We start from the raw sequence: 24,582 nt of genomic DNA, 5'->3' as shown, positions 1-24,582 counted from the left end.
ATTTTGGGTCAGGAACCCTCTTCACACCAAAGGAGGGACCAGAATGAAAACGTGATTTATCAATGTAATTAATGAAGGATCCCAACCAAAAATGTAATCAGTCCATAATCTAAGTACAAAAAGCTGGAGTAATTCAGCGGGTCAGACAGCATCTCTGCAGAAAAGGAATAGATGATTTTTCGGGCCGATACCCATCTTCAGACTGAGAGTTAGGAGAGAGCGAAACTAGAGGTATGGAAAGAAATAGAACAGATCAAATCTGGCACCAATGACAAAAAAGCCCACGATGGTCCATTGTTGGCTGTGAAGGAGGTAATAATGAAGGGATACAACAGTAAAACTAGCAGGACAACTAGGGCGGGGAGAGACGGAGAGACAGGGAATGCAAGGGTTACTTGAAATGAGAGAAATTCAACTGTTCTCATTTTTCTCATTCATAAATGATGGGACCAGAAATAGGCCATTCAGCCCATCAAGTCTTCTCCACCATTCAATCTATCTCTCCCTCCTAACCCCAATCTCCTGCCTTCTCCCCATAACGCCTGATACATACTAATCAAGAAAACATTGGGTTGTAAGCTGCTCAAGCCAAACCTTGAGGAGCTATTCCTCCAATTTGCCTTGGGCCTCACTCTGACAGTGGAGGGAGCCTAGGACAGAAAAGTCAGTATGGGAATGGGAAAGGGAATTAAAGTATTTAACAACTGCGAGATTGCGAAGGCCAAGGCAAACTGAGTGTAGATGTTCAGTGAAGCAATTGCCAGTCTGTGCTTGGTCTCACTGATATCTAGGAGTCCACAATGAGAACAATGGATGCAGTCGATGAATTTGGAGGAGGTGCAAATGAACCATGCTCACCTGAAATGAATGTCAGGGTTCCTGGATGGAATCGAAGGAGGAAATATAGGGACAGGTGTTACATCTCCTGCGGTTGCCTGGGGATGGGGTGGTTTGGGTGGGAAGGGATGAGTGAACCAGGGAGTTGCAGAGGGAACTGTCCCTGTGAAAGTGGAATGGGGTGGAGATGCGAAGACGTTACTGGTGGTTGGATCCAGTTGGAGGTGGCGAAAATGCTGGAGGATTATGTGCTGTATTCGATGGCTGATGGGGTGAAAGGTGAGGACAAGGGGATGTCTGTCCCTGTTGTGACTGTGGGGTGGGGAAACAAGAGCAGAGTTACGGGATACCAAGGAGACAGTGTGAGGGCATCATCTATGAGAGACAAGGAGAACCCTCATTTCATAAACAATGAGGACATCTCGGATGGCCTGGGATGGAAGACCTTATCGTTGGCACAGATGCTGCCGAGACAGAGGAATTGGGAGTAGGGCACGGAGTCTTTGCAGGAGGTAGGGTGGGAAGAAGTGTAAATAGACACAAAATGCTGGAGTAACTCTGCGGAACAGGCAGCATCTCTGGATAGAAGGAATGGATGCCATTTTGGGTTGAGACCTTTCTTCAGATTGAGAGTCAGGAGAGAGGGAGACACAGAGATAAGGAAGTGTGAGATGTAGACGAGGTATCAAAGGCGATAAAGGTCAAGGAAAATGTAGAATAAATCATTGTTAGCTACGAGAAGGTGACAACGAAACATACAGAGGTAACATTTAATCAAGGGGACAGTCAGACTGGTCTGAGAACTAGGAAGAGGGAGGGATGGAGAGAAAGGTAAAGCAAGGGTTACTTGAAGTTAGAGAAGTCAATACTCATACCGCTGGGGGGTAAGCTGCCCAAGCGACAGGAGATTAGTGGGCAAAATTAGGCCACATGGTATTGGGGGTAGAGTGCTGACATGGATAGAAAATTGCTTGGCCGACAGAAAACAAAGAGTAGGGATTAACGGGTCCCTTTCAGAATGGCAGGCAGTGACTAGTGGGGTGCCACAAGGCTCGGTGCTGGGACTGCAGCTATTTACAATATACATCAATAATTTAGATGAAGGGATTCAAAGCAACATTAGCAAATTTGCAGATGAACTGGGTGGCAGTGTGAACTGTGAGGAAGATGCTAAGAGAATGCAGGGTGACTTGGACAGGTTGGGTGAGTGGGCAGATGCATGGCAGATGCAATTTAATGTGGATAAATGTGAGGTTATCCACTTTGGTAGCAAAAACAGGAAGTCAGATTACTATCTAAATGGTGTCAAGTTGGGAAAAGGGGAAGTACAATGGGTTGTACAATACCGTATACCGGTAGGCGGCGCGACTCTCGTCTGCAGCGGCCTCTGCAGTCCGTCTGCGTTTTATTATTTTATGTCTATGTTTTTATGTAGTTTTTGTTATTTTTGTTGGGGAATGTGTGTGGGGGGGTGGGGGTGGTGTGGGGGGGGGGGGTGGGGGTAACTTTTAAATCTCTCCCTGCACAGGAGACCCGACCTTTTCTTTGTCGGGTCTCCGTTGTCGTTGGGGCTGCAACGAGGAGCGGCCTCCAACAGGAAGACCGGGGGCTGTGGTGCCGACTACTCACCTCACCGTCGCGGAGCTGGCCGAGTCCAGAGCGGGTGGAGCTGTGGTGGACGCTGCTGCGACCCGACCTCCGGAAATTCGGTGGCTGCAACTGCGGGTTTGGCGGACGGTAACACCGGGAGCCCGCGGGTCCCTGGAGGGAGTCCGCTTTTCGGGGCTTCCGCAGCGGCGACTTCTCCCGCCCGAGTTGCGGGGTTGAAGAGCTCCTGGAGCGGGGCCTTACAGCACCGCCCCGCGCGGCTTGGAATGGCTGCGGGGCTGCGAGCGCGCGCCAGGGGCTCTAACACCAAGACCCGGTGCGCGGCCTTGCATCACCCGGCGTGGCTTTAATAGCCACGGGACAATTGCCATCGCCCGCCGGGGGCTTTGAATTTGACTTTGACTCTGACATCGGGGGGGGAGAGTGCAGTGGAGAGAGAAGTTTTTTTGGCCTTCCATCACAGCAATGTGATGGATGTTTATGTAAATTATGTTGTGTCTTGGGTCTATTTGTTTGTAATGTATGGCTGCAGAAACGGCATTTCGTTTGGACCTCAAGGGGTCCAAATGACAATAAATTTAATTGTATTGTATTGTATTGTATTGTATTGTATTGTATTGTATTGTAGGGGGCGCTGTCCTGTGCACGGCTGCCCAGCCAGCAGCTGTCTGTCTCTTCATCTTTTTATTTTTTATTTTAGTTAGTTAAAGTGTTTTGTTTGGAGGTCTAGACTTTTTTATGTGGGGGGTGGGGGGGGGGATGGGGGAAACTACCTTTCAGGGTCCCTACCTGGTCGGAGAGGCAGCTTTTCTCCGGGCTGCAGCTTCGACCCGTCCTCGTGGCCTACCAGCGGGCCTGGAGCGGCGTTTCCTGTCGGGGACCGCCCAGAACCTTGGCTTCGGCGGCGGCACAGCGCTGGAGCGCTATCGCGGAGCGGGCGATGCCCTGCCCGGGTCGCCGCGCTGGAGCTCCGGTGAGCTTAGACCGCCGGGTAAAACATCGCAGAGCTGCGGGACTGTGGAGCGGCCAGCTGCGGGTAGCGGCGCTGAACTTAACATCGGGAGCCTGGGATCTCTAGATGAGATCGCCAGTTGTGGAGCTCCAACCGGCGCGGCCTTGTTGGCTTCGGAAGCCGCGGCCTCCAGTGCGGAAGCGGCCGTTCCAGGTGTCCCAGGCCGCTGGGAGGACTCTCCCGACGCCGAAGCAACATCACCCGGCGAGAACGGCCAGGAACAACGGGCCTCCGTAGAGGCAACTGTGGAGGCCTCAATAGGCCCGACTATGGGTGAACTGGGGTTGGGGACTGGACTTTGTGCCTTCCCTCATGGTGGGAGCCATTGTGGGGGGATGTTCTATGTGTTTAAGACTCTCATTGGTGTTATGTCTGTATTCTTTTTTTTGTGTGCTGCAAAATGGCAAAAAGCATTTCACTTCACTACACCTGGGTGTATGTGAATGTGACTAATAAAATACCTTTGATACCTTTGATCTGGGGGGTCCTTGTTCATCAGTCAAAGAAAGTAAGCATGCAGGTGCAGCCAGCAGTGAAGAAAGCGAATGGCATGTTGGCCTTTATAACAAGAGGAGTTGAGTATAGGTGCAAAGAGATCCTTCTGCAGTTGTATAGGGCCCTTGTGAGACCACATCTGGAGTATTGTGTGCAGTTTTGATCCCCTAATTTGAGGAAGGACATTCTTGCTCTTCAGTAGGTTTACAAGGTTAATTGCTGGGATGGCAGGACTGTCATATGCTGAGAGAATGGAGCAGCTGGGCGTGTACACTCTGGAGTTTAGAAGGATGAGAGGATATCTTATTGAAACATATAAGATTATTAAGGGTTTGGACAAGCTAGAGGCAGGAAACATGTTCCCGATGTTGGGGGAGTCCAGAACCAGGGGCCACAGTTTCAGAATAATGGGTAAGCCATTTAGAACGGAGACGAGGAAACACTTATTCTCACAGAGAGTTGTGAGTCTGTGGAATTCTCTGCCTCAGAGGGCGGCGGAGGCCAGTTCTCTGGATACTTTCAAGAGAGAGCTAGATAGCGGATTCAGGGGATATGGGGAGAAGGCAGGAATGGGTTACTGATTGGGGAAGATCAGCCATGATCACATTGAATGGCGGTGCTGGCTCGAAGAGCCGAATGGCCTACTCCTGCACCTATTGTCTATTGAAATATGAGATGCTGTTCTTCCAATTTGCGCTGGGCCTCACTCTGACAGTGGAGCAGGCCCAGGACAGAAAGGTCAGTATGGGAATGGGAGGGGAAGTTTAGTTTAGCACCCGGGAGATCAGGTAGGTTTAGGCAAACTGAACAGAGGTGTTCAGCAAAACGATCGCTGAGCCTGCGCTTGGTCTTGCCGAAATATATGGGAGTGCACACCTGGAACAGCAGACATGGTAGATGAAGTTGGAGGAAGTGTAAGTGAACCTTTGCCTCACCTGAAAAGACTGTTGGAGTCATTGGACGGAGTTGAGGGAGGAGGTATGGGGACAGGTGTTGCATCTGCTGTGGTTGCAGGGGAAGTTACCTGGAGAGAGGGTGGTTTGGGAGAGATGGGAAGAGTTTACTAGGGAGTTGCAAAGGGAACAGGTCAAGCAGAAAGGGGTGGAGATGGGAAGATGTGGATAGTGGTGGGATCCCATTGGAGGTGGTGCAAATGTCAGAGGATTATGTGCTGCGTGCGAAGGCTGATGGGGTGAAAGGTAAGGACTCGGGGGACTCTGTCCCTGTTGCAACTGGGGGAGAGGGGTAACCCCGTTCCTTAAATAATGACAGTATCTCAGATAATGTAGTCTAGTTAGCTGTGGGAGTCAGTAGATTTGTTATATACATCATTTGGTAGTCCATGTCCTGTGATGGAGGCAAAGAGATCAAGAAAGGGGAGGGAGGTGTCAGAAATGGTCCAAGTGAATTTGAGTGCAGGAATTCCTACATCTCCTCTGCTCTGCGCTTGAAATTCTCCAACAAGGGATGGTAGAAAGTATCCTGGCTTTTGCATTATGGCCTGGCAAGGCAATGTCACCACACATGAACACTAGAACTTGCAAAGGGTGGTGGACTCAGCTTGGTTTATCATGGGCATTACCCTCCCCTCCATTGATAGCATCTATATGAGGCACTGCCTCAAAGTGGCAGAGTCTATCACCAAGAATTGCCACCATTCTGCTCATGACCTCTTCTCATTGCTACCATCAGGCAGGAGATACAGAGCCTGATACCCACACCACGAGGTTCAGCAACAACTACCATGGACTTGGTTTTTTTTTCATGTAATGTTTTTGTAGTAATGTCTGCTTTCTTTTAGAATGTATGCATAATATCTGTATCATTTGATTTTGTGTGTTTATGTGTCTGTAATGCTGGTGCAAGACTTTTCATTGTACCCGTGCACCTCACCCTACTCATGTATATAACAGTAAACTTGAACTTGAATTAAATGATGAAGTGGCCAAATTGCAATAAATTCCTCATGACCCCAGAATGAGAGTTTATTTTAAATGTTCAATCCATGTTGAAACTTCCCATTGGTACCTGAACAGCTCCAATAATAAAATCAAATGAGCACAATATCAACATACCTATTGATCCCCCGGTGGAAAAGATGCTTTTTGAAATAGTGACTTTATCTTCAGAATTCCTTGCCCAGTTAACCATCCCTCTCCATCCCTTCATGGGGAAATTGATATCTGTAGCTCCATTGGCTGGCCGCTTATAAATGCATATCACTGAAAAAGAAAACACATGTAATTGGTCTCTTACTTGGTAACAGATGCTGCTGGTAAATTCTGATTTGTTATCATCACACAAATATATTCAACACCATTTTCAGAATAATCCAAAATAAAAACAGTAATTAATTGACACTGCAACTCTGAACTTCCCTCTCTTGTCAATGCAAACCTTCAACCTGGTTGGTCAGTTTCCATTGTGTCAAACTATTTCCTTTTTACAGCAAAACTGCATTGTCTCACCTCTCCCAGAAATGTCAACAAAGTACTACACCTCACCATAGTGCACAGCTCATGAAGCAGGAATTTAAATGCCAGCTCTTTCATGCTGGGGTGAAAGTTTTGCCCCATGAAAAGAAGGAAAGTGAGAACTCAGACAAGAGGGAAAGAAAAAATTAAAATAATCTCCTCAAGCAAATATCTTCTGCATAACTCAATTATAGATGCATTTGTTGCATGCATTCATGTGATTGCAAGTGTGGCATTTTATTTATGTAGATTCTATTTCACAACTATCTTCAATGTATTCTGTTCACCATTTTATAGTTCTTTGGAAGCACTTGGTTCTAAAATGTCACATAAATATATTGAACACAATACACTTACGGGTGACAAGTATGGCTGTTTGCAATAAATGAAAACAATTTAGCATTATTTACATAAATAATTAAGACAATTAAGGCAGACACCTCAGAGATGATGTATCTGCTGTGCCATTTATATTTTCCATTATATTTTTCAATTAAGTCATTTAAGTATTTGTTGAATCATGGCCTCAGAGAGTTATGCAAAATAAATCAGTTCTTGCACAAACATCTTATTGCACACAATTTATTGAACAGGAAACATCAGTTCATGAAATTAAAATCTCTACGAACAGACAAATTTAGCACACATTGACACTGCTGGCACTATCATTGTATGTGCATCCGTGCAATCCAATTATTCAGAGTACCATTTCCTCTGGAAACACTTGCCTTGACAAACATGCCGAAATTTCCTTTGTGCACCACTTAAATATGTTAATGGATGTATTCAAGCAGTTCTACAGCTGTACTCAGCAAGAGAACAGAACATCATCTGATTGAGGGAATGAGGGAAGCAATAAAAACTGGAGAGTATGATTCTCAAAAAGATTCAGGAACTGAGAAAGTGCCACAGACCTGTCAGAATATGAGCACAAAATGCTGCAGTAACAGCAGGTCAGGCAGCATCTCTGCAGAAAATGGATAGGTGGTGTTTCAAGTCAGGACCCTTCTTCCGATACGTCACTTACCCATTTTCTCCAGAGATGCTGCCTGACCCGCTAAGCTACTCCAGCATTTTGTGTCTATCCTTGGTATAAACCAGCATCTTCAGTTCTTTGTTATTATCTTTCAGGTTTAGACATGATTCAAATTCAGACGTGTACTGGGTTCAGGACAGATGCAAGACAGGATGTCTGAAGAAGGGTCTCGATCCGAAACATCACCTATTCCTTTTCTCCAGAGATGCTGCCTGACCTGCTGAGTTACTCCAGCATTTTGTGTTTATCTTCTGGACAGATTATATCTGTAATAGATGTAATCACAAAGGTACACCTACAAGTTCCTCTACTTTCTTAGATGTTTAAGGAGATTCAATGTGTCATCAAATACTCTGACAAAACTTCTACAGGTGCATTGTAGAGAGCATCCTGATTGTTTGCAACATGGCCAGGAATGGTGATTCCAGCACACAGGAATGCAAAAGGCTGTAGAGAGAAGTGGGTTCAGTGGTTTATCATGTGCACATCATGGGCATCATTGAATGAATCTATATGAGATATTGTCTCCAGGAGGTGGATCTATTATCAAGGTTTTGCATCATCCAAATAAGGCCCTCCTCTCAATGCTACTTTTAGGCAAGAGAAGCCTCAAGCAATACACCACTGGTTTCTGGAACAGTTATTTTCTGACAATGTGGATTGTATTTTCTAATTGTGCTTTTACATTCTCTTGTTTTTATTTTGCACACTTTTCATAAGTTGATAAATTCATAAGCTATCGGAGCAGATTTAGGCCATGGGGCCCCATCAAGTCTACTCAGCCATTCAATCATGGCTGATCTATCTTTCTCTCTGAACCTAATTTTCCTGCCTTCTCCATATAATGCCTGACACCCGTACTAATTAAGAACCTTTCAATCTCCACCTTAAAAATATCCATTGACCTGACCTCCACAGCCTTCTGTGACAATGAATTCCACAGATTCACCACCCTCTGACTAAAGAAATTCCTCCTCATTTCCTTCCTAAAGGTACGTCCTTTTATTCTGAGGCTATCACCTCTGGCCTGAGACTCTCTCACTAGTGGAAACATCCATTTATTTTACTGACATGCAGAATGAATGTGCAATTTTTGTTTTTGTGTGTTGTCTTTCACTAGGTACCTGTGATGTTGTTGCAAGTAAGATTTTCATTGTACCTGTATCTCATAGTTCGTGGGCATGTGACAATAAACGCAACTTGAGTTGACTTGATTTTACATACTTTGATAAGGTCACCATTAGTTTCCTTTGCTCTGTCAAAACTGTCCTAGCCTATCCTTATAACTCAAGCCTTCCAGCCCCAGCAACATCCTTGTGAATCTGTTCAGTGCCTTATCTGGTTGACAGGGAAGAAAACAACTCTTTCCTGTACCTTGGCGACCAAAACTTTAGTGGCATTAGCAAATCTGGTGCTAAATAATAACACATATTCTACTAGGATTATTGGCAGAGTTTAATGAACACAAATTGGCCAATTAAATTTAATTATTTTAGATTTTAGATTAAAATAGAAAAGTTGAACCCCGAAACATTTTTGATTTTAATTAGTCAGTTTTATGCAGAAACAAAAAAGGCAGAACCTCAAAGAAGAACCAAAAACAAACTACAGAAAGTATAGATGGAAGGAAAAGAAGGGCACTGGAACTCTGTACAGATCTGGAAGTCCAACAATCCTTCCTGATGTTGCATTTATCAGCCGTTGTCTTTAACATGAACACAATGCCAAGGCAGAAAACACAAAAATCAATCTCATGGCATATACCTTGTAAACATTTTAGAAATAAAAAACACAGCGCACCTAGATTTTCAGTGACGAGATAGGAGTCCCTGAAATCATTCATTCGAAAGCCAATGACATCAATGAAATTCTCAACAGTCTGCATCACTACTTTTGAGTTTGGCCCAATCTGCAAGATGAAAACAAAATAATATTTGTATTACAACAGTCATAAACGTAATATATAATTGCCTAGAAAAGTTTGTTAGGTCAAACCATATAGCAATGGCAGCATATTACAATGCTTTCAAAATTCAGTTCCAAAGAAAGACATGGATTTGGCACATTGGGCATATGTGATTTGGCGCATTGGGCACCACCATTAGGCTTTCTAGGCAAATATTTCAAGAGAGAGCATTCTTCTAATAGTTAGTTCTATTGGGTGATAACCAGCATCCAGTTCAGAAGCAATCCCAAATGTCTTATTTAGTTTATTTTATTGTCATGTGAACTGAGGTACATTGAAAAGCTTTTTGTCATATACTAACAAGTCAGCAGGAAGACTATAATTGATCACAATCAAGCCATCCACAATATTAAGATACAGGATAAAGGAAATAACATTTAGTGCAAGATAAAGGCTACTAAAGTCCGATTATAGATAGTCCGAGGGACTCCAATGAGGTCGATGGTAGGCCAGGATCACTCTCTAGTTGGTGATTGGATGGTTCTGTTGCCTTGCAACAGTTGGGAAGAAACTGTCCCTGAATCTGGAGATTCTTGAGCCCATCAGCTTATGGCATTCTGCAGAAGGTCACATTTGCAATTTCATTTAAAATTTTAGAGCAATACATATACAGAGTAATGAATTCTCAGAGAAAATGCCTTCATGCGCTACTTGATATAATTTCCATGAAAACTAAAATATCGATTATGAAGCCTGTACTGTTTGGGTTCCGCTGTGCATTGGACACATCGTGGATATAGGAGACCAGTAATGTGCACCTGCATTAAAAGTCATGCAAAGTCATTGAGAATACATTAAATGCCTTCATTTCCAGTTGGAGTGACCCCTGGGAAGACAGGTCATATCTTCAGAAGGCGGCTTCCATTGCAATTGGCCCAATGCAATGTCCTGACACCTTCTAAAATAAGAATTGGTTTGGCTTAGGACTTTCAACTCAGGTAAATTCTTAAAGTTATCTAGATGGCAGATCTCCTTCAGCAAACAATCATCACAATACCAACTCCAACTAACTCATGAAAAGAAAAGACACAAAGTGCTGGAGTGACTCAGCAGGTCAGGCTGTCAAAATTTAATAGGAAGGAACTGCAGATGCTGGTTTATGCCAAAGGTAGACACAAAATGCTGGAAAAACTCAGCGGGTCAGGCAGCATCTCTGGAGAAAATGGATTGGAGACATTTTAGGTTGGGACCCTTCTTAGGACTGAATATAGTTGGGGGGCAGGGGGGAGAACTGGAGACAAGAAAAGGCCAGAACAAATCAGGGCTGGCAACAGATGACCTCAAGCAGGATGGTTGCCTGGTAGGAACATTGTGGGCTAGGGAAGGTGTGATCTCAAGAGGGATACATTGTTGCAAACTGTGGAACTGGTTAAATGACGAGGGTGGAGGAAAGAGCAGCAGGGGCGAGTGGGGAGGGGAAAACTAGTAGAAATTACTCAAAAGTACAGAAGTCAACGTTCCTACCGCTGGGTAGTGAGCTGCCCAAGTGAAATATGAGGTGCTGTTCCTCCAATTTGTATGTGGCCTCATTCTGGAAATGGAGGAGTCCCAGGACGGAAAGGTCAGTACGGGATAGACTAAGTGCTGGAGTAACTCAGCAGGTCAGGCTGATTTCTACTTGTTCCAACTAACTCATGTTTGTGACATTGCCCGACCTGAACCTCGTCTACTGAGCCATCCCCAATAAGTGATCAAAGTCACCCAAATCTAGCCTATTCTGACCCCTGACCTGCTATTATTGGTCACCTCCAGGTGTATGGTCAGGAACTAACTTGCACCCTGACTAGTTTTTCAAATCCACAACTCTCCCCTTCACTCTCGGCCTCTCTTTCCAGTAATCTCCTGGGACATGGAAGTATGTGATATTCTTTGCAGCTTCCGCACTAGAGCAGCCTGTAATGGGTCTGTTTCTTCATGTGCAGAATTTTTTATCATCTAAGTTCTTGGGCGTCAAACGCTAATTATCCATGACCAAAACGATCAATGGCCTAATATGCAGTGCCCATTTATCGTGCTTCTTCAGATGCTGAAGTACTTCCAGGCCATAATATTCATCTCATCCCATAATTTCCCTCTGTCCCTCTCATGACCAATTAATTCCATTACCTTCCGTCCATCTGCGCACGAGGCTGTTGATCAATATAGGGGCATCAGTTGGTGGACATCAGCTTTGTTTAATATGGAGGTACAACGCAGAAACAGGCCTTTCGGCGTACCGAGTCTGTGCCAACCAGCGATCACCCCATACACTAGAACTACAGTACACACTTGGGGCAATTGCCGAATTACCAAAGCCAATCAACCTACAAAACCTGTACGTCTTTTAATGTGGGAGGAATCCAGTGTATCCACAGAATACACATGTGGTCACAGGAAGAATGTACAAACTCCGTATAGTCAGGATCAACCCCGGGTCTCTGCTGCTATAAAGAAGTAACTCTACTTCTGCACCACCGTGCAGCCCAAATGCTGCTCAGAATATTATCGAACTGGACATTATTCATGAATGAGTCTGTTCAATGCATGGTGAAAATGGATTCAGCTGCTGGGGCAATATAGCCAAGTGGCAATCATTGCCTCGCCCTCACCGCTAACTGCCCACATACATACTCACTCCTCCTTCCTCTGTTTTCTCCTTCCCTCGAAAGGACAGAAATCAAGCAAAATCTCAGCCCAATGAATGCATAGATCCAACTTTTTTGTGAACCAAAGTCCAAAAACAGGTGGTGTTTGCAAAGTGCCTTGGAGTTGGTTTGCACATAGTCACTGTCCAGACTCAAATATGAGGAACGGTGACAAACAGTTTGTTGAAGGGCAAAGCTTCTGCAAGAGTTACAACCTCAGGAAAGACTGAGGCATAAAAATATTGGTGAGAAAACAAATGTAAATACTTCCAATGAAATTAGAAATTAAATGTCTTCTTTATCTAAATAACAAATAAAAGAGCAGCGTAACTGTGCATTTCTGCATTATTTCTGAAATGACCACAGTGGCTCAGACAGTCTGCTCAATAATGTTTGTCTGCCGATGCTTTAGATAAAGTTGTTTTTGTTACTCGATGCGCTAACTTGATTCATTATCAGGCACCACACATTGAACGGTGACTAAAGAACATAGACAGTAAAAAATCTCATTGTCATCCATTCTCTCTCGGTGCCACTTCTTCCATGATAGTTGCCATAGCAGCAGAACACTTGGCTGGATACACTCAAATCTGTGGGAACCGGTAACAAATATTTTATTTTCTGTGTCTTTACCCAATAGAGTGGAATCTGATAAGTGTGAGCACATTAACCAGTTTATTCCCACAAAAATGAACTTGTGCATTCTAACTATGCAAAAGCATTTGCCAGACAAGCATCATTCAGGATTAAATATTAAATTTAACTTTCATTTTTAAGCATGTCATAATCAGTATCTCATTAAAATCTCTGCTAGAATTCATGCTATTTACCTTCTGACCACATAAAATCTTCAGAATCCATTTGCTTCTGCACCTCGAGTTACTTTGCTCAATATGGTCTCCAATCAAATATCTGGGATCACTATGGTATTATTTATTTAACACATTTTCATTGTGTCATCCATGGCAACATGGATGCATCTTGGGACATGATGACTTAAGACTTTAGAGAAATTTAGACTTTATAGATAGAGTAAAAACAGGCTCTTTGGTCTGTGTTGTCCAGCAATCACCCAGTACACTAGCACTATCCTACACACTAGGGACAATTTACCATTTACAGAAGCCAATTAACCAACAAACATCTTTGGAATGTGGGAGGAAACCAGAGCACCCGGAGAAAATCCACGTGCTCACGAGGAGAATGCATAAACTCAGTACAGGCAGCATCCGGTATCCACTCAGGATCGAACACAGGTCTCTGGTGCTTTCTCTGGTGTTGATTCTTGGGATTGCAGGACTTTCATATGAAGAAAGACTGGATAGACTCGGCTTGTACGCGCTAGAATTTAGAAGATTTTATTTATTTATTTATTTGTTATTTATTTATTTTATATTAAAGATACCTACAAAATTCTTAAGGGGTTGGACAGGCTAGATGCAGGAAGATTATTCCCGATGTTGGGGAAGTCCAGAACTAGGGGTCACAGTTTAAGGATAAGGGGGAAGTCTTTTAGGACTAAGATGAGAAAATCATTTTTTACACAGAGAGTGGTGAATCTGTGGAATTCTCTGCCACAGAAGGTAGTTGAGGCCAGTTCATTGGCTATATTTAAGAGGGAGTTAGATGTGGCCCTTGTGGCTAAAGGGATCAGGGGGTATGGAGAGAAGGCAGGTACAGGATACTGAGTTGGATGATCATCCATGATCATATTGAATGGCGGTGCAGGCTCGAAGGGCCGAATGGCCTACTCCTGCACCTATTTTCTCTGTTGCTATGGCAACTCTTGGTAAAAATGCATAAACAACTACAGATACTTGTCAGGTTACAGCAGAGTTCTGTGACTGAGATGTTCATAATCTAGCAGATCCATCCTGCCAACCACAGCAACTACCTTCGCACCATTATGCCACCCCTTGATGATGTCAAATAGGGTGAAAAGAGCATTCAGCTCCAGACCACATTACAAACTTAATCCAATCATGTTCAAATGAGCTGAAGTCCTACCTTATACAAAGGAATATAATAAAAAAGAAACTGCAGATACTGGTTTGTCCCAAAGATAGACACAAATGCTGGAGTAACTCAGCGGGTCAGGCAGCATCTCTGGAGAAAATTGAATGGTGTTGTTTCAGGTCAGGTTACCTTCTTCAGACTGATTGTAGTTTGGTGGGGGTGGGGGGGGTGGGGGGGTTGGGGGTGAAGTTGAAGTAAGACCTCAGGCAGGGAGGTTCCCTGAAATGCCGATTGTTGTCTATCGACTACTTTCGCTTAGTTAATCAACTTATAGTGGAGGAATTGGGGGGAAGAGAGAAGGGAGGTGGTGGTGGTGGGGGGTGGAGGGAGGGATGGGGGGGGGGGGGGGGAGGTGGGAACAGGAGTGTTTGTAGAAGTTACCTAAAATTGGGCAATTCAATGTTCATACCGCGGGGCCGTAATGCCCCTGTCCCACTTAGGAAACCTGAACGGAAACCTCAGGAGAATTTGCGCAGCACCCAAGGTTTCCGTGTGGTTCCCGGAGGTTCCCGGAGGTTTTTGTCAGTCTTCCTAATGGTCGACAGTGGTTTCCGCTTCTTCTATGTTCTGGCGATTATTTCAAAAATTTCAAAACCGGCCGCGACTAAAAATAGGTTGCCGTTTTAAAAATCGGTAATTTTTTAGTCGAAGCCGGTTGCGATGCTAGTTGAAGGTGGTTGCCGGAGGTTGCAGGTAGTGGAAGGTCTTGGTAAAAATGCATAAACAATTACAGATACTTGTCAGGTTACAGCAGTCTTGTAGGCCTTGGTAGACAGCGTAATGGGCCTGTCACACGTAGACGAGTTTTTGGGCGACTACAGGCGACTGCCGCAAAATTTTCAACATGTTGAAAATTTTTCCGCGACAGTGGCGACAATTTTTCTGTCGTCGGCTGTCATAGGTTGACGTAGGTGTTGCTTAGGTTGTCGTACGTGCTGTCATAAGATGTCGCCAGGTGTCATACATGAATTTCATTAAAACTAGTCCCTGGCAGTCACCTAAAGCGTCGCCTTAGTGGGACAGGCCCTTTAGTGTTAACCATTGTTTAAGTATTAATCCCGTCTATCAATTATTTACTGGCAATGATTCATCCTGGTCTTTTCTTGCCTCCAGTTCTACCCCTGCCCAATTTGTCTGAAGGAGGATCCCAACTCGAATATCCCTTTTCTCCAGAGTTGCTTCCTGACCCGCTGAATTACTTCAACATTTTGTGTCTATCTCTCAGACTGAGGAAGTTGATTTTTGTTATTGGAAGCTAATTATCTAAGTTTGAGATCAACACTCCAGGATTTTCTATATCTATGATACCAAATGCAGAATCTATATGTCCGAGCTCAAATGCAGAATCCAAAAGCAAATTATTTTTTGTACATAACCTTTATATGTATGTTCAACAGCTTTGTACGAACCAGGAAAATCAATTTCTGTTTTCAACTTTAAATCTATAACTGTAAATTTAATAACCCAATCACAACACAGTTGTTAACCAAATAAACTGGATGCAGTCAATTCAGTGAATAAATATGATTATTCAACAGAGTTATTTTGATTGAACATTTGACTTTCTGCATTTAATTCTTACCAGCCGGGCTTCTTTCCACCTTGGTTTATTTTCTTCTGATAATAAATTGCTCACTATTTGAACAAAATTCTGTAAAACAAGTAACAAATGTTAATAGAATGAAGAATGTAACATTAATGATAACATGTGCAAAATAGACATTTGCTGGCAAATGCAGTCAGTTCTACACCATTGAAATTATTTGTGAGTACGAGCCATCAATTTCTTATGTCCAATCTCAGTTAGCATTCAAATGTCAAGCTGAATTTAGCTTAAAGGTCTCTCAATAATTCCCCCACAATGTATCTCAAACACACGAGTAAGAGGAGTACAATAATGGATTTAAGTTTCAAGCACAATAGCCACCCTTGTGGAATTTAATAGATTATAAATATCAATAGAAAGTTCAACACTCCAAACTAAAGGAGCATTTATATCATAAACCCACAAATAACTGGGCCCAAACTCATTCGCAAAACACATTTTATATCAAATGGTTTTGTAATAATTAGAGACAACAATGAATCGAAGCACCATCATCTCAACTCGCAGAGCAGAGTCCTTTAGTCCACTGGCTGTTGAACAACAACAGTTACAAATAGATAAGGCTCACAAATCTCATTGGATTGCTCACCTTCCAACTGTGTCACTTCTGCTGGAAGTAACCCTTTTGGCTTAGGACTGGTTTGTAAACCGGTAATCAAGATATATATATATATTTTAATATATAAGGGGAAGATGAATTGATACTGAACCTCTCCACCATTCAATAAGGTTATGATTGATACTATGCTTTACGTCCATTTACCGATCTGAACACCATATAAGATTCATCCGCTCATCTCTGAGTACACTAAGAGACTGAGTATCCATAGTTCTCGGAGGTAGTAAATTATAAAGATTTATCACCTCCACATAAAAAATTAAAGCTGGATTATGTACTTGATAGGCTGAAGATCAGAGTATGTGAACAAACTTCTATTCCATGGCTTTTCCATCAATCAACTCTGACATTTTACGAACCTGGATATCTCCAGAGACGGGAGTGTAATAAGTCCGACGGAAGATTTCTGTCATGTTCTTCAAGATGTCAATTAAGGCTAGGATGTCTCCACTGTAGCTGGTTCCTCCATCGGAAGTGTCTGCCAGTTTTCTTATAATTCCTGATATCCCATCTCCTATTAACCCTCGCTGGGCCTTAGACAAGTGTTCCCTGGTCTGCCAATCAAAGAAACATTTTGAGCAATGCATAAGATTTGAGCAGATTTTTAGATATATGACAGCTTCTTAGATATATCATTTTTTTGTAACCAGCATACGCTTTTATTTTAAATTCATTAATAAACTCTGCAGGTAATATCTATGATAATGTCAAGGAGGAATATTGAACAATCTAATCACAAGAACAGGAAACAATTGAATTAAATTGTAGTTCAGTGTTATGGATATTTTTCTTATTTACTACATTTTTTAAATCACTTAATTGGACCATATTCACACATATTAATCTTTTTTTCAATTTCATCAAATGCAAACACAGTTATCCTATGTTATAAAAATAGAATATCAGTGGGATGTGTGTGAAATTTGTGGGCTGCCCTTGCCAAAGAAACAGATCATAGACAAGCATCTCACACCGTTGAAGTATCTCACAGTGAGGCACCAAACCTCATTACATTTAGCAATAATCCAATTAATCAGTTATTTTATTTAAATAAAGTGTTTATATCGAAGAATACAAGGTGGTTTCAAATTTAGTTGTCATCTAAACCACTGCACGTTAATGTGTTTTTCATTCTTTCCCTGTTGTTTGGAATTCTTGTGCTGAACATCTTTGCCTTGCCCCCTTTCCCCATTCCTTGGTTATATGTTCAGTAAAATCATCCTTATTTGTTGTAATAGTCTTACGAATGATTAGCTCTTCCTTTGTAAAATGTACTGCAAAATTCCCTTCTTGAAGTGAACTATTTAATTTCAAATTATTGTGGTTTGTTGGGGATAGGTTTGGGGATGAACCACATGAAGGTAACACTGCAAAAGTAATCTGTACAAGCAGACTTTTTGGCCCAGTTTGGTTTCTGATAATTTATAGTCAGAAAACCATACAGAATGGAGACAGGCCCTTTGGCACAACTCATCCATGCTGAACAATGTGCTCATCTACACTCATTTCATTTTCCTGCATTTGATCCATACCCCTTCAAATCGTTCCTACTGATGTGTCTATCCAAATATTTTTTTTTAATTCCTGTTACAGTCCCTGCCTCACCAACCTCCTCTGGCATTGTTCTATATGCATACCATCTTCTGCGTGAAAAAGTCATCCCTCAAGTTCCTGTTAATGATATCCTCATTCACTTTTAACCTGTGGCTTCTGGTTCTCCCCATAACCTACATGGGTTTTCTCCAGGTGCTCCGGTTTCCTCTCACACTCCAAATATGTACAGGTTTGTGGGCAAATTGGATTGGTAAAAATAGTAAATTTCCCCTGTTGTGTGTAGGATTGTGTTAGTGTGCAAAGATTGCTCGTCGGTGCAGTCTCGGTGGGATGAAGGGCCTGTTTCTTCATTGCATCTCTACCTGATGGTTTAATTGTATTTGCTGATGCACCTTATGTCGCAACTTCTCATATTTGTGGGGCAGGACTACTGAGGTGCAGTGAACTTGTATTATAACATTTTTTAATTATTACACATCATATGGCTCAGTCTATGTTTACTACATTTCTGCTAAGAAATCTGGATACCTGATGTTGTTGCTTTCAGTGCCATCCACATCAAAATTGATGCTTCCCCGAGTGAAACATGATTACACAGAACTATCAGTCATTTTCAGTGTTGGCCATGCATGTTATTCACAGACCAATCCCTATGGAACAAGGTTTTTATATCGCTATATTTGCCACTGACGATGATGGATAGCTAGAAAATATTTCCCAGGTGGAGGTAGAGCAGATATAATGACTAAATTAAAAAGGCATTGGGACAAGTATAGAAGGATACAGGTCCAATGCAGGCAAATGGGATCAGCGTAGCTGCACATCAAGATCAGAATGGACAAAGTGGGCCATGGGGCTTGTTACTGTGTGGTGCAATTCTATGATTCAACAATTCTATGATACCATTCCATAATAATGCAGTATAAGGTGACTATCACAAAAGGATCACAGCCCACTGGGAATAAAGCTCAAGGAGGATCTAATGACTGATTCTCCACAACAAGTACATGAATAAAATGCCTTTACAAGTGTAAGGCCATCTCAGGTGTTCCGAGTCTTGAATGCTATTGAGTTTCTTTATAGTGGGCCCACAATCAGAGTGGATATTTCTGCAGTGCACATTGAGTGAGTAATACACGAGTTAGTCTTTTTTTCTAGTTCCCATATAAAACTACACACATTGGACCCTCCATAGCCTATTCAGTATTAGTTTCTGGTTTTACGTTGGTTGCTAAAACAAAATTTGAAATCCTGTTATTTTCCTTATTCTCTTTCATCCTCATTATGTCCTATTCTTTTGCCTACAGGCAAACACTGACTGATTTCAAACATTGACTTGAACCTCCGCTTCCCAATGTGCCCAGTAATTGTTGCCCTGCTGACGCGTGCTCTTAAGTTCTTCTGGCTCCTGTCCATCCTTTTTCTTATCCCTGACCAATTAATTTTTATTTCCACCATCCCAATGTGTTGTCCAGGCATCAAGTAAGATGCCAGTGGAGATGCAAACAGTGACATATGCTGTCAAAGTATACAGTGGGATAAAGATCAGCTGTAGAAATGGGCAGATGGAGTTTAATCCAAGTAAGTGTGAGGTGTTGCACTGTGAGATCGAAGGAAAGGGGAAAGTATACAGTAGTGCCAAGATGTTCAAACAGAATTGATGTACACAGGGATCTTGGTTTTGGTTAGCTCCATGAATGTGGCAATGCTAATAAATGTATTGATAAAGGCGGCGTATATATGCTTGATGTATTCAAGAGAGAGTTGGATAGATGTATTCAATAGAGAGTTGGATATAACTGTTAGGGCTAACGGAATAATTGAATATGGGAGAAATCAGGAATGGGGTACTGATTCTGGATGTTCAGCCATGATCATATTGAATGGTGGTGCTTGCTCGAAGGGTCGAATGGCCTACTTGTGCACCTATTTTCTATGTTTCTGTCGATGGTATGCTTGCCCTTCATAGGTTAGGGCATTGAGTAATTGAAACAAGACATCATGTTGCAGTTTATAGCACTTTTTTTGGTTATGACACTTTTGGAGTATTGTTGCATTTCTGGTCAGCCCATTACAGGAGGGATGTAGAGGCTTTGGAGAGGGTGCAGAGTGGTTTAACGAAATGTTGTCTGGATTAGAGGGTAATAGCTATAAAGAGAGTTGGGACAAATTTGGATTGGTTTCTCTGGAACGCTGGAGGCTGAGGAGACACCTGAGAGATATATAGAAAATTGAGAGGCAGGTAAGATAGAACCTTTTTCCTTGGGGGGAAATTTCAAAGACTAGAGGGCCGAGCTTTAAGGTGAGAGGGACAAAGTTTAAAGATGTTCAGAGCAAGTTTTTTACTCAGACAAGTGGGTGCTTGGAAAGTGCTGCAGGGGTAGTGGTGAAGGCAGACATGATGCTAAGCATTTAACAGGCTTTGAGATAAGCACATGGATGAAAGGGAAGGATAAGGATCACATGCAGGCAGAAGAGATTAAATTAACTTGGTATCAAGTTTGGCATGGACATTGCCGGCCGTAGAGCCTGTTCCTGTGCTGTACTGTTCCATCTTATCTGATTTTCAATTGATCTGACAATGCATCTGAGGGTAACAGTTCAAGGGAATAAAGCCCTGGGTTTATAAGAAGGAAAGAGATGAAAAAAAAATAAAGGAGACTGAGGGAATTGGGTCACATGTAAAGGGGGAAAACAATGGAAAAGTTATTGAACAAAGATCCAGTGAGAGCAATGTGAATATAAGAGGGATGTGATAGAATGGGGGAATTGCAAATAGATAAGGAACAAAACGGGTAGAAGAAATATTAATGCCAAAGGGAAGTGAAAGATGTGTATTGCAGATTGGGGGAAAGATGGTCAGAAATAAATATTGGAAAGAGCAGTGAAAAAACACAATGAAGATAAAGGTGGTGGGCCGTTGGAGGGAGAAGAGCCGATAAATCAAGAGGAAGAAATAAACCTGAGAGAAAATGTTGCATTCAAACTGCCCATTCCCCAATACAGACATCCTGTGGGCTTTCTCACATAACAGAAAACTAAATGAAGATCTGTAATGTTGGCAGCAGTAGCTTTGGTCAAATATTTACTACTTGATATAGATATGTAAACCAAAATTTATTTACATGAGTGTCGATTAATATTTGTGAGAAAAAAAAAAATATATATATATATTTGTGATCCCTCTCTGACTGAATCTAGCAGTTCGACACAAAACTGATTTTCAAAAAGAATGCAAAACATAATTAATTCCTGAAATTAATTTAGGGTTTAAAGTTAAATTAGTTAGGCAATTATTTATTGTCCAAAAACATTTAAAATTTGATTTTAGGATTACGTTTTTTCCCAATCAACCCTTGAAGGAGATACAAATTAAGTTAATGCCTCGGGTACTTTTAATAATAGCAAGTACACAAAAAATGCTGGAGAAACTCAGCGGGCGAGGCAGCATCTATGGAGAAAAGGAGTAGGCAATGTTTCGGGTCGAGCCCCTTCTTAATTTAATAGAGTATTTCCAAAATGGTTGTATTTTAAGTGATATGTCTAGGGCTCTTGAGAAATATATTACAATTTCAAGCAGACAGAATTCTACAAGAATGTTCCCTGCTTTATTCTAATTAATTGAACACAATGATCCATTTCTGAGACCATAAATATGGGAGGCAATATAGTCCATGTTCTATTTGCCACTTCAACCAATACATTGTAGCAATGTTATCTAATTTCCCTCAAGCTTGCAACCTGATTTAACAAATGCATCAGCTACAACTGTACTTTCACACTATCTAGTTCAGAAAATTAGCCAAATAGGTTGTGACTGAATATATTACATTGGAGACGTTTGAATAGAATCACAGAAAGGGTGCAATATTTGTCCCATCATTCATGCTGGTTCTGTATAAAGGCATTTTAGCTTTCACCCCTCCTCCACCCTCCACCCATTGGACCTGTAAATGTTTTTTTTTGTAATCACAATAATTCGAACATAGAACTTAGAACAGTACATCAGAGGAACAAGCCCTTTGGCACACAATATCCATGCCAAACATAATGCCAACTTAAACTCATCTTTCCCTGTATGTTATCCATAACCCTCCATTCCCTGTATATCCATGTGCCTACCTTAAAAGCTACTATATCTGCCTCCACCAACACCCCTGGCTGCTTGTTCCAGACACCAACCACCCTTTGCATAAAAAACTTGGGTTGCACAATTCCGTTAAACTTTGCCTCTATTATCTTAAAGCTATGCCCTCTGGTGTTTGATACATCCATCCTGAGAAAAAGGTTCTGATGGTCTACCCTATCTATGCCTCACATAATTTTATAAACTTCTATCGGGTCTCCCCGCAGTCTCTGGAGCTCCAGAGAAAACAATTCAAGTTTGCCCAACTCCTCCTCACTTTGATAAACCTCTTCTGTACCTTCTCCAAAGCCTCTACATCATTTCTGTAATGGTGCGACCAGAACCGCACATTGAATTGACCTTTAATACTCACCCATAGTGTACAGCAGATTAGTGGGCAGATGTAAAATCTAGAAACAAGGAACTGCTGATGCTGGTTTCTAGACAATAGACAATAGGTGCAGGAGTAGGTCATTTGGTCCTTCAAACCAGCACTGCCATTCAATGTGATCATGGCTGATCATCCCCAATCAGTACCCTGTTCCTGCCTTCTCCCCATATCCCCTGACTCTGCTATTTTTAAGAGCCCTATCTTAAGGTGTAAGGTGTGTACAAGCCCTTAACAATCTTATATGTTTCAATGAGATTTCCTCTCATCCTTCTAAACTCCAGAGTGTACAAGCCCAGCTGCTCCATTCTCTCAGCATATGATAGTCCCGCCATCCTGGGAATTAACCTTGTAAACCTACGCTGCACTCCCTCAATAGCAAGAATGTCTTTCCTCAAATTAGGGGACCAAAACTGCACACAATACTCCAGGTACCCAAGGAAAGACACAAAATGCTGGAGTAACTCAGCAGGTCAGGCAGCATAGAAACATAGAAACATAGAAATTAGGTGCAGGAGTAGGCCATTCGGCCCTTCGAGCCTGCACCGCCATTCAATATGATCATGGCTGATCATCCAACTCAGTATCCTGTACCTGCCTTCTCTCCATACCCTCTGATCCCCTTAGCCACAAGGGCCACATCTAACTCCCTCTTAAATATAGCCAATGAACTGGCCTCGACTACCCTCTATGGCAGAGAGTTCCAGAGATTCACCACTCTCTGTGTGAAAAAAGTTCTTCTCATCTCGGTTTTAAAGGATTTCCCCCTTATCCTTAAGCTGTGACCCCTTGTCCTGGACTTCCCCAACATCGGGAGCAATCTTCCTGCATCTAGCCTGTCCAACCCCTTAAGAATTTTGTAAGTTTCTATAAGATCCCCTCTCAATCTCCTAAATTCTAGAGAGTATAAACCAAGTCTATCCAGTCTTTCTTCATAAGACAGTCCTGACATCCCAGGAATCAGTCTGGTGAACCTTCTCTGCACTCCCTCTATGGCAATAATGTCCTTCCTCAAATTTGGAGACCAAAACTGTACGCAATACTCCAGGTGTGGTCTCACCAAGACCCTGTACAACTGCAGTAGAACCTCCCTGCTCCTATACTCAAATCCTTTTGCTATGAAAGCTAACATACCATTCGCTTTCTTCACTGCCTGCTGCACCTGCATGCCCACTTTCAATGACTGGTGTACCATGACACCCAGGTCTCGCTGCATCTCCCCTTTTCCTAGTCGGCCACCATTTAGATAATAGTCTGCTTTCCTGTTTTTGCCACCAAAATGGATAACCTCACATTTATCCACATTATACTGCATCTACCAAACATTTGCCCACTCACCCAGCCTATCCAAGTCACCTTGCAGTCTCCTAGCATCCTCCTCACAGCTAACACTGCCCCCCAGCTTAGTTTCATCCGCAAACTTGGAGATATTGCCTTCAATTCCCTCATCCAGATCATTAATATATATTGTAAATAGCTGGGGTCCCAGCACTGAGCCTTGCGGTACCCCACTAGTCACTGCCTGCCATTGTGAAAAGGACCCGTTTACTCCTACTCTTTGCTTCCTGTTTGCCAGCCAGTTCTCTATCCACATCAATACTGAACCCCCAATGCCGTGTGCTGGATAGGTGATGTTTCGGGTCAGGACCCTTCTTCAGACTGATAAAATCTGATTTAGCCTGGGCTGGAACCTACTGTGGCCAATCAGAACCACAGCCGGGTCCAAGTATTTATTTTTTCTATCCTCGACCGCTATGAATACTATCCACATTATACCCATTAACCTCACTACCAATTTCCATCTTGCACTTAAATTCACTTGGACTATTTCTGACCTCCCCTTTCTTGATCTCACAGTCTCCATCACAGGATATAGACTATCGACAGGCATCTATTATAAACCCACTGATTCCCACAACTATCTCGACTATGCTTCTTCCCACCCTGCTTCCTGCAAAGACTATTCCCGACTCCCAATTCCTCCGTCTACACCACATCTGCGCCCAAGCTGGGGTGTTCCATACCAGGACATCTGAAATGTCCTCATTCTTTAGGGAATGGGGGTTCCCCTCTCCCATCATAGATGAGGCCTTCACCTGTGTCTCTCGGTACCCCGCAGCTCCGCCCTTGCTCCCTCTCTCCCTAGTCACAACAGAGGCATAGTCCTCCTAGTCCTTACCTTTTACCATATCAGCTGTCGCATACAACGCATAATCCTCTG

The 24,582-nt window shown here is 42.7% G+C and overlaps 1 protein-coding gene across 6 annotated transcripts in view; it reads right to left on the bottom strand.

Moving 5' to 3' along the window:
* Window positions 1-24,582, bottom strand: part of adgrb1 (adhesion G protein-coupled receptor B1) — a 576,464-nt gene that overhangs the window by 291,924 nt on the left and 259,958 nt on the right. For all 6 annotated transcript variants that reach the window (XM_033019939.1, XM_033019941.1, XM_033019942.1 and 3 more), the window contains 4 exons: window positions 16,653-16,847; window positions 15,651-15,719; window positions 9,263-9,371; window positions 6,028-6,174 (listed from right to left, as the gene is read on the bottom strand). In XM_033019939.1, coding sequence (XP_032875830.1) covers window positions 6,028-6,174; window positions 9,263-9,371; window positions 15,651-15,719; window positions 16,653-16,847 — 520 coding nt within the window. The remainder of the gene's footprint in view (window positions 1-6,027; window positions 6,175-9,262; window positions 9,372-15,650; window positions 15,720-16,652; window positions 16,848-24,582) is intronic.

This window comes from Amblyraja radiata, chromosome 4 (assembly GCF_010909765.2).
Source record: "Amblyraja radiata isolate CabotCenter1 chromosome 4, sAmbRad1.1.pri, whole genome shotgun sequence".
NCBI lineage: Eukaryota > Metazoa > Chordata > Chondrichthyes > Rajiformes > Rajidae > Amblyraja > Amblyraja radiata.
This window is presented reverse-complemented; position numbering and strand designations above follow the sequence as displayed.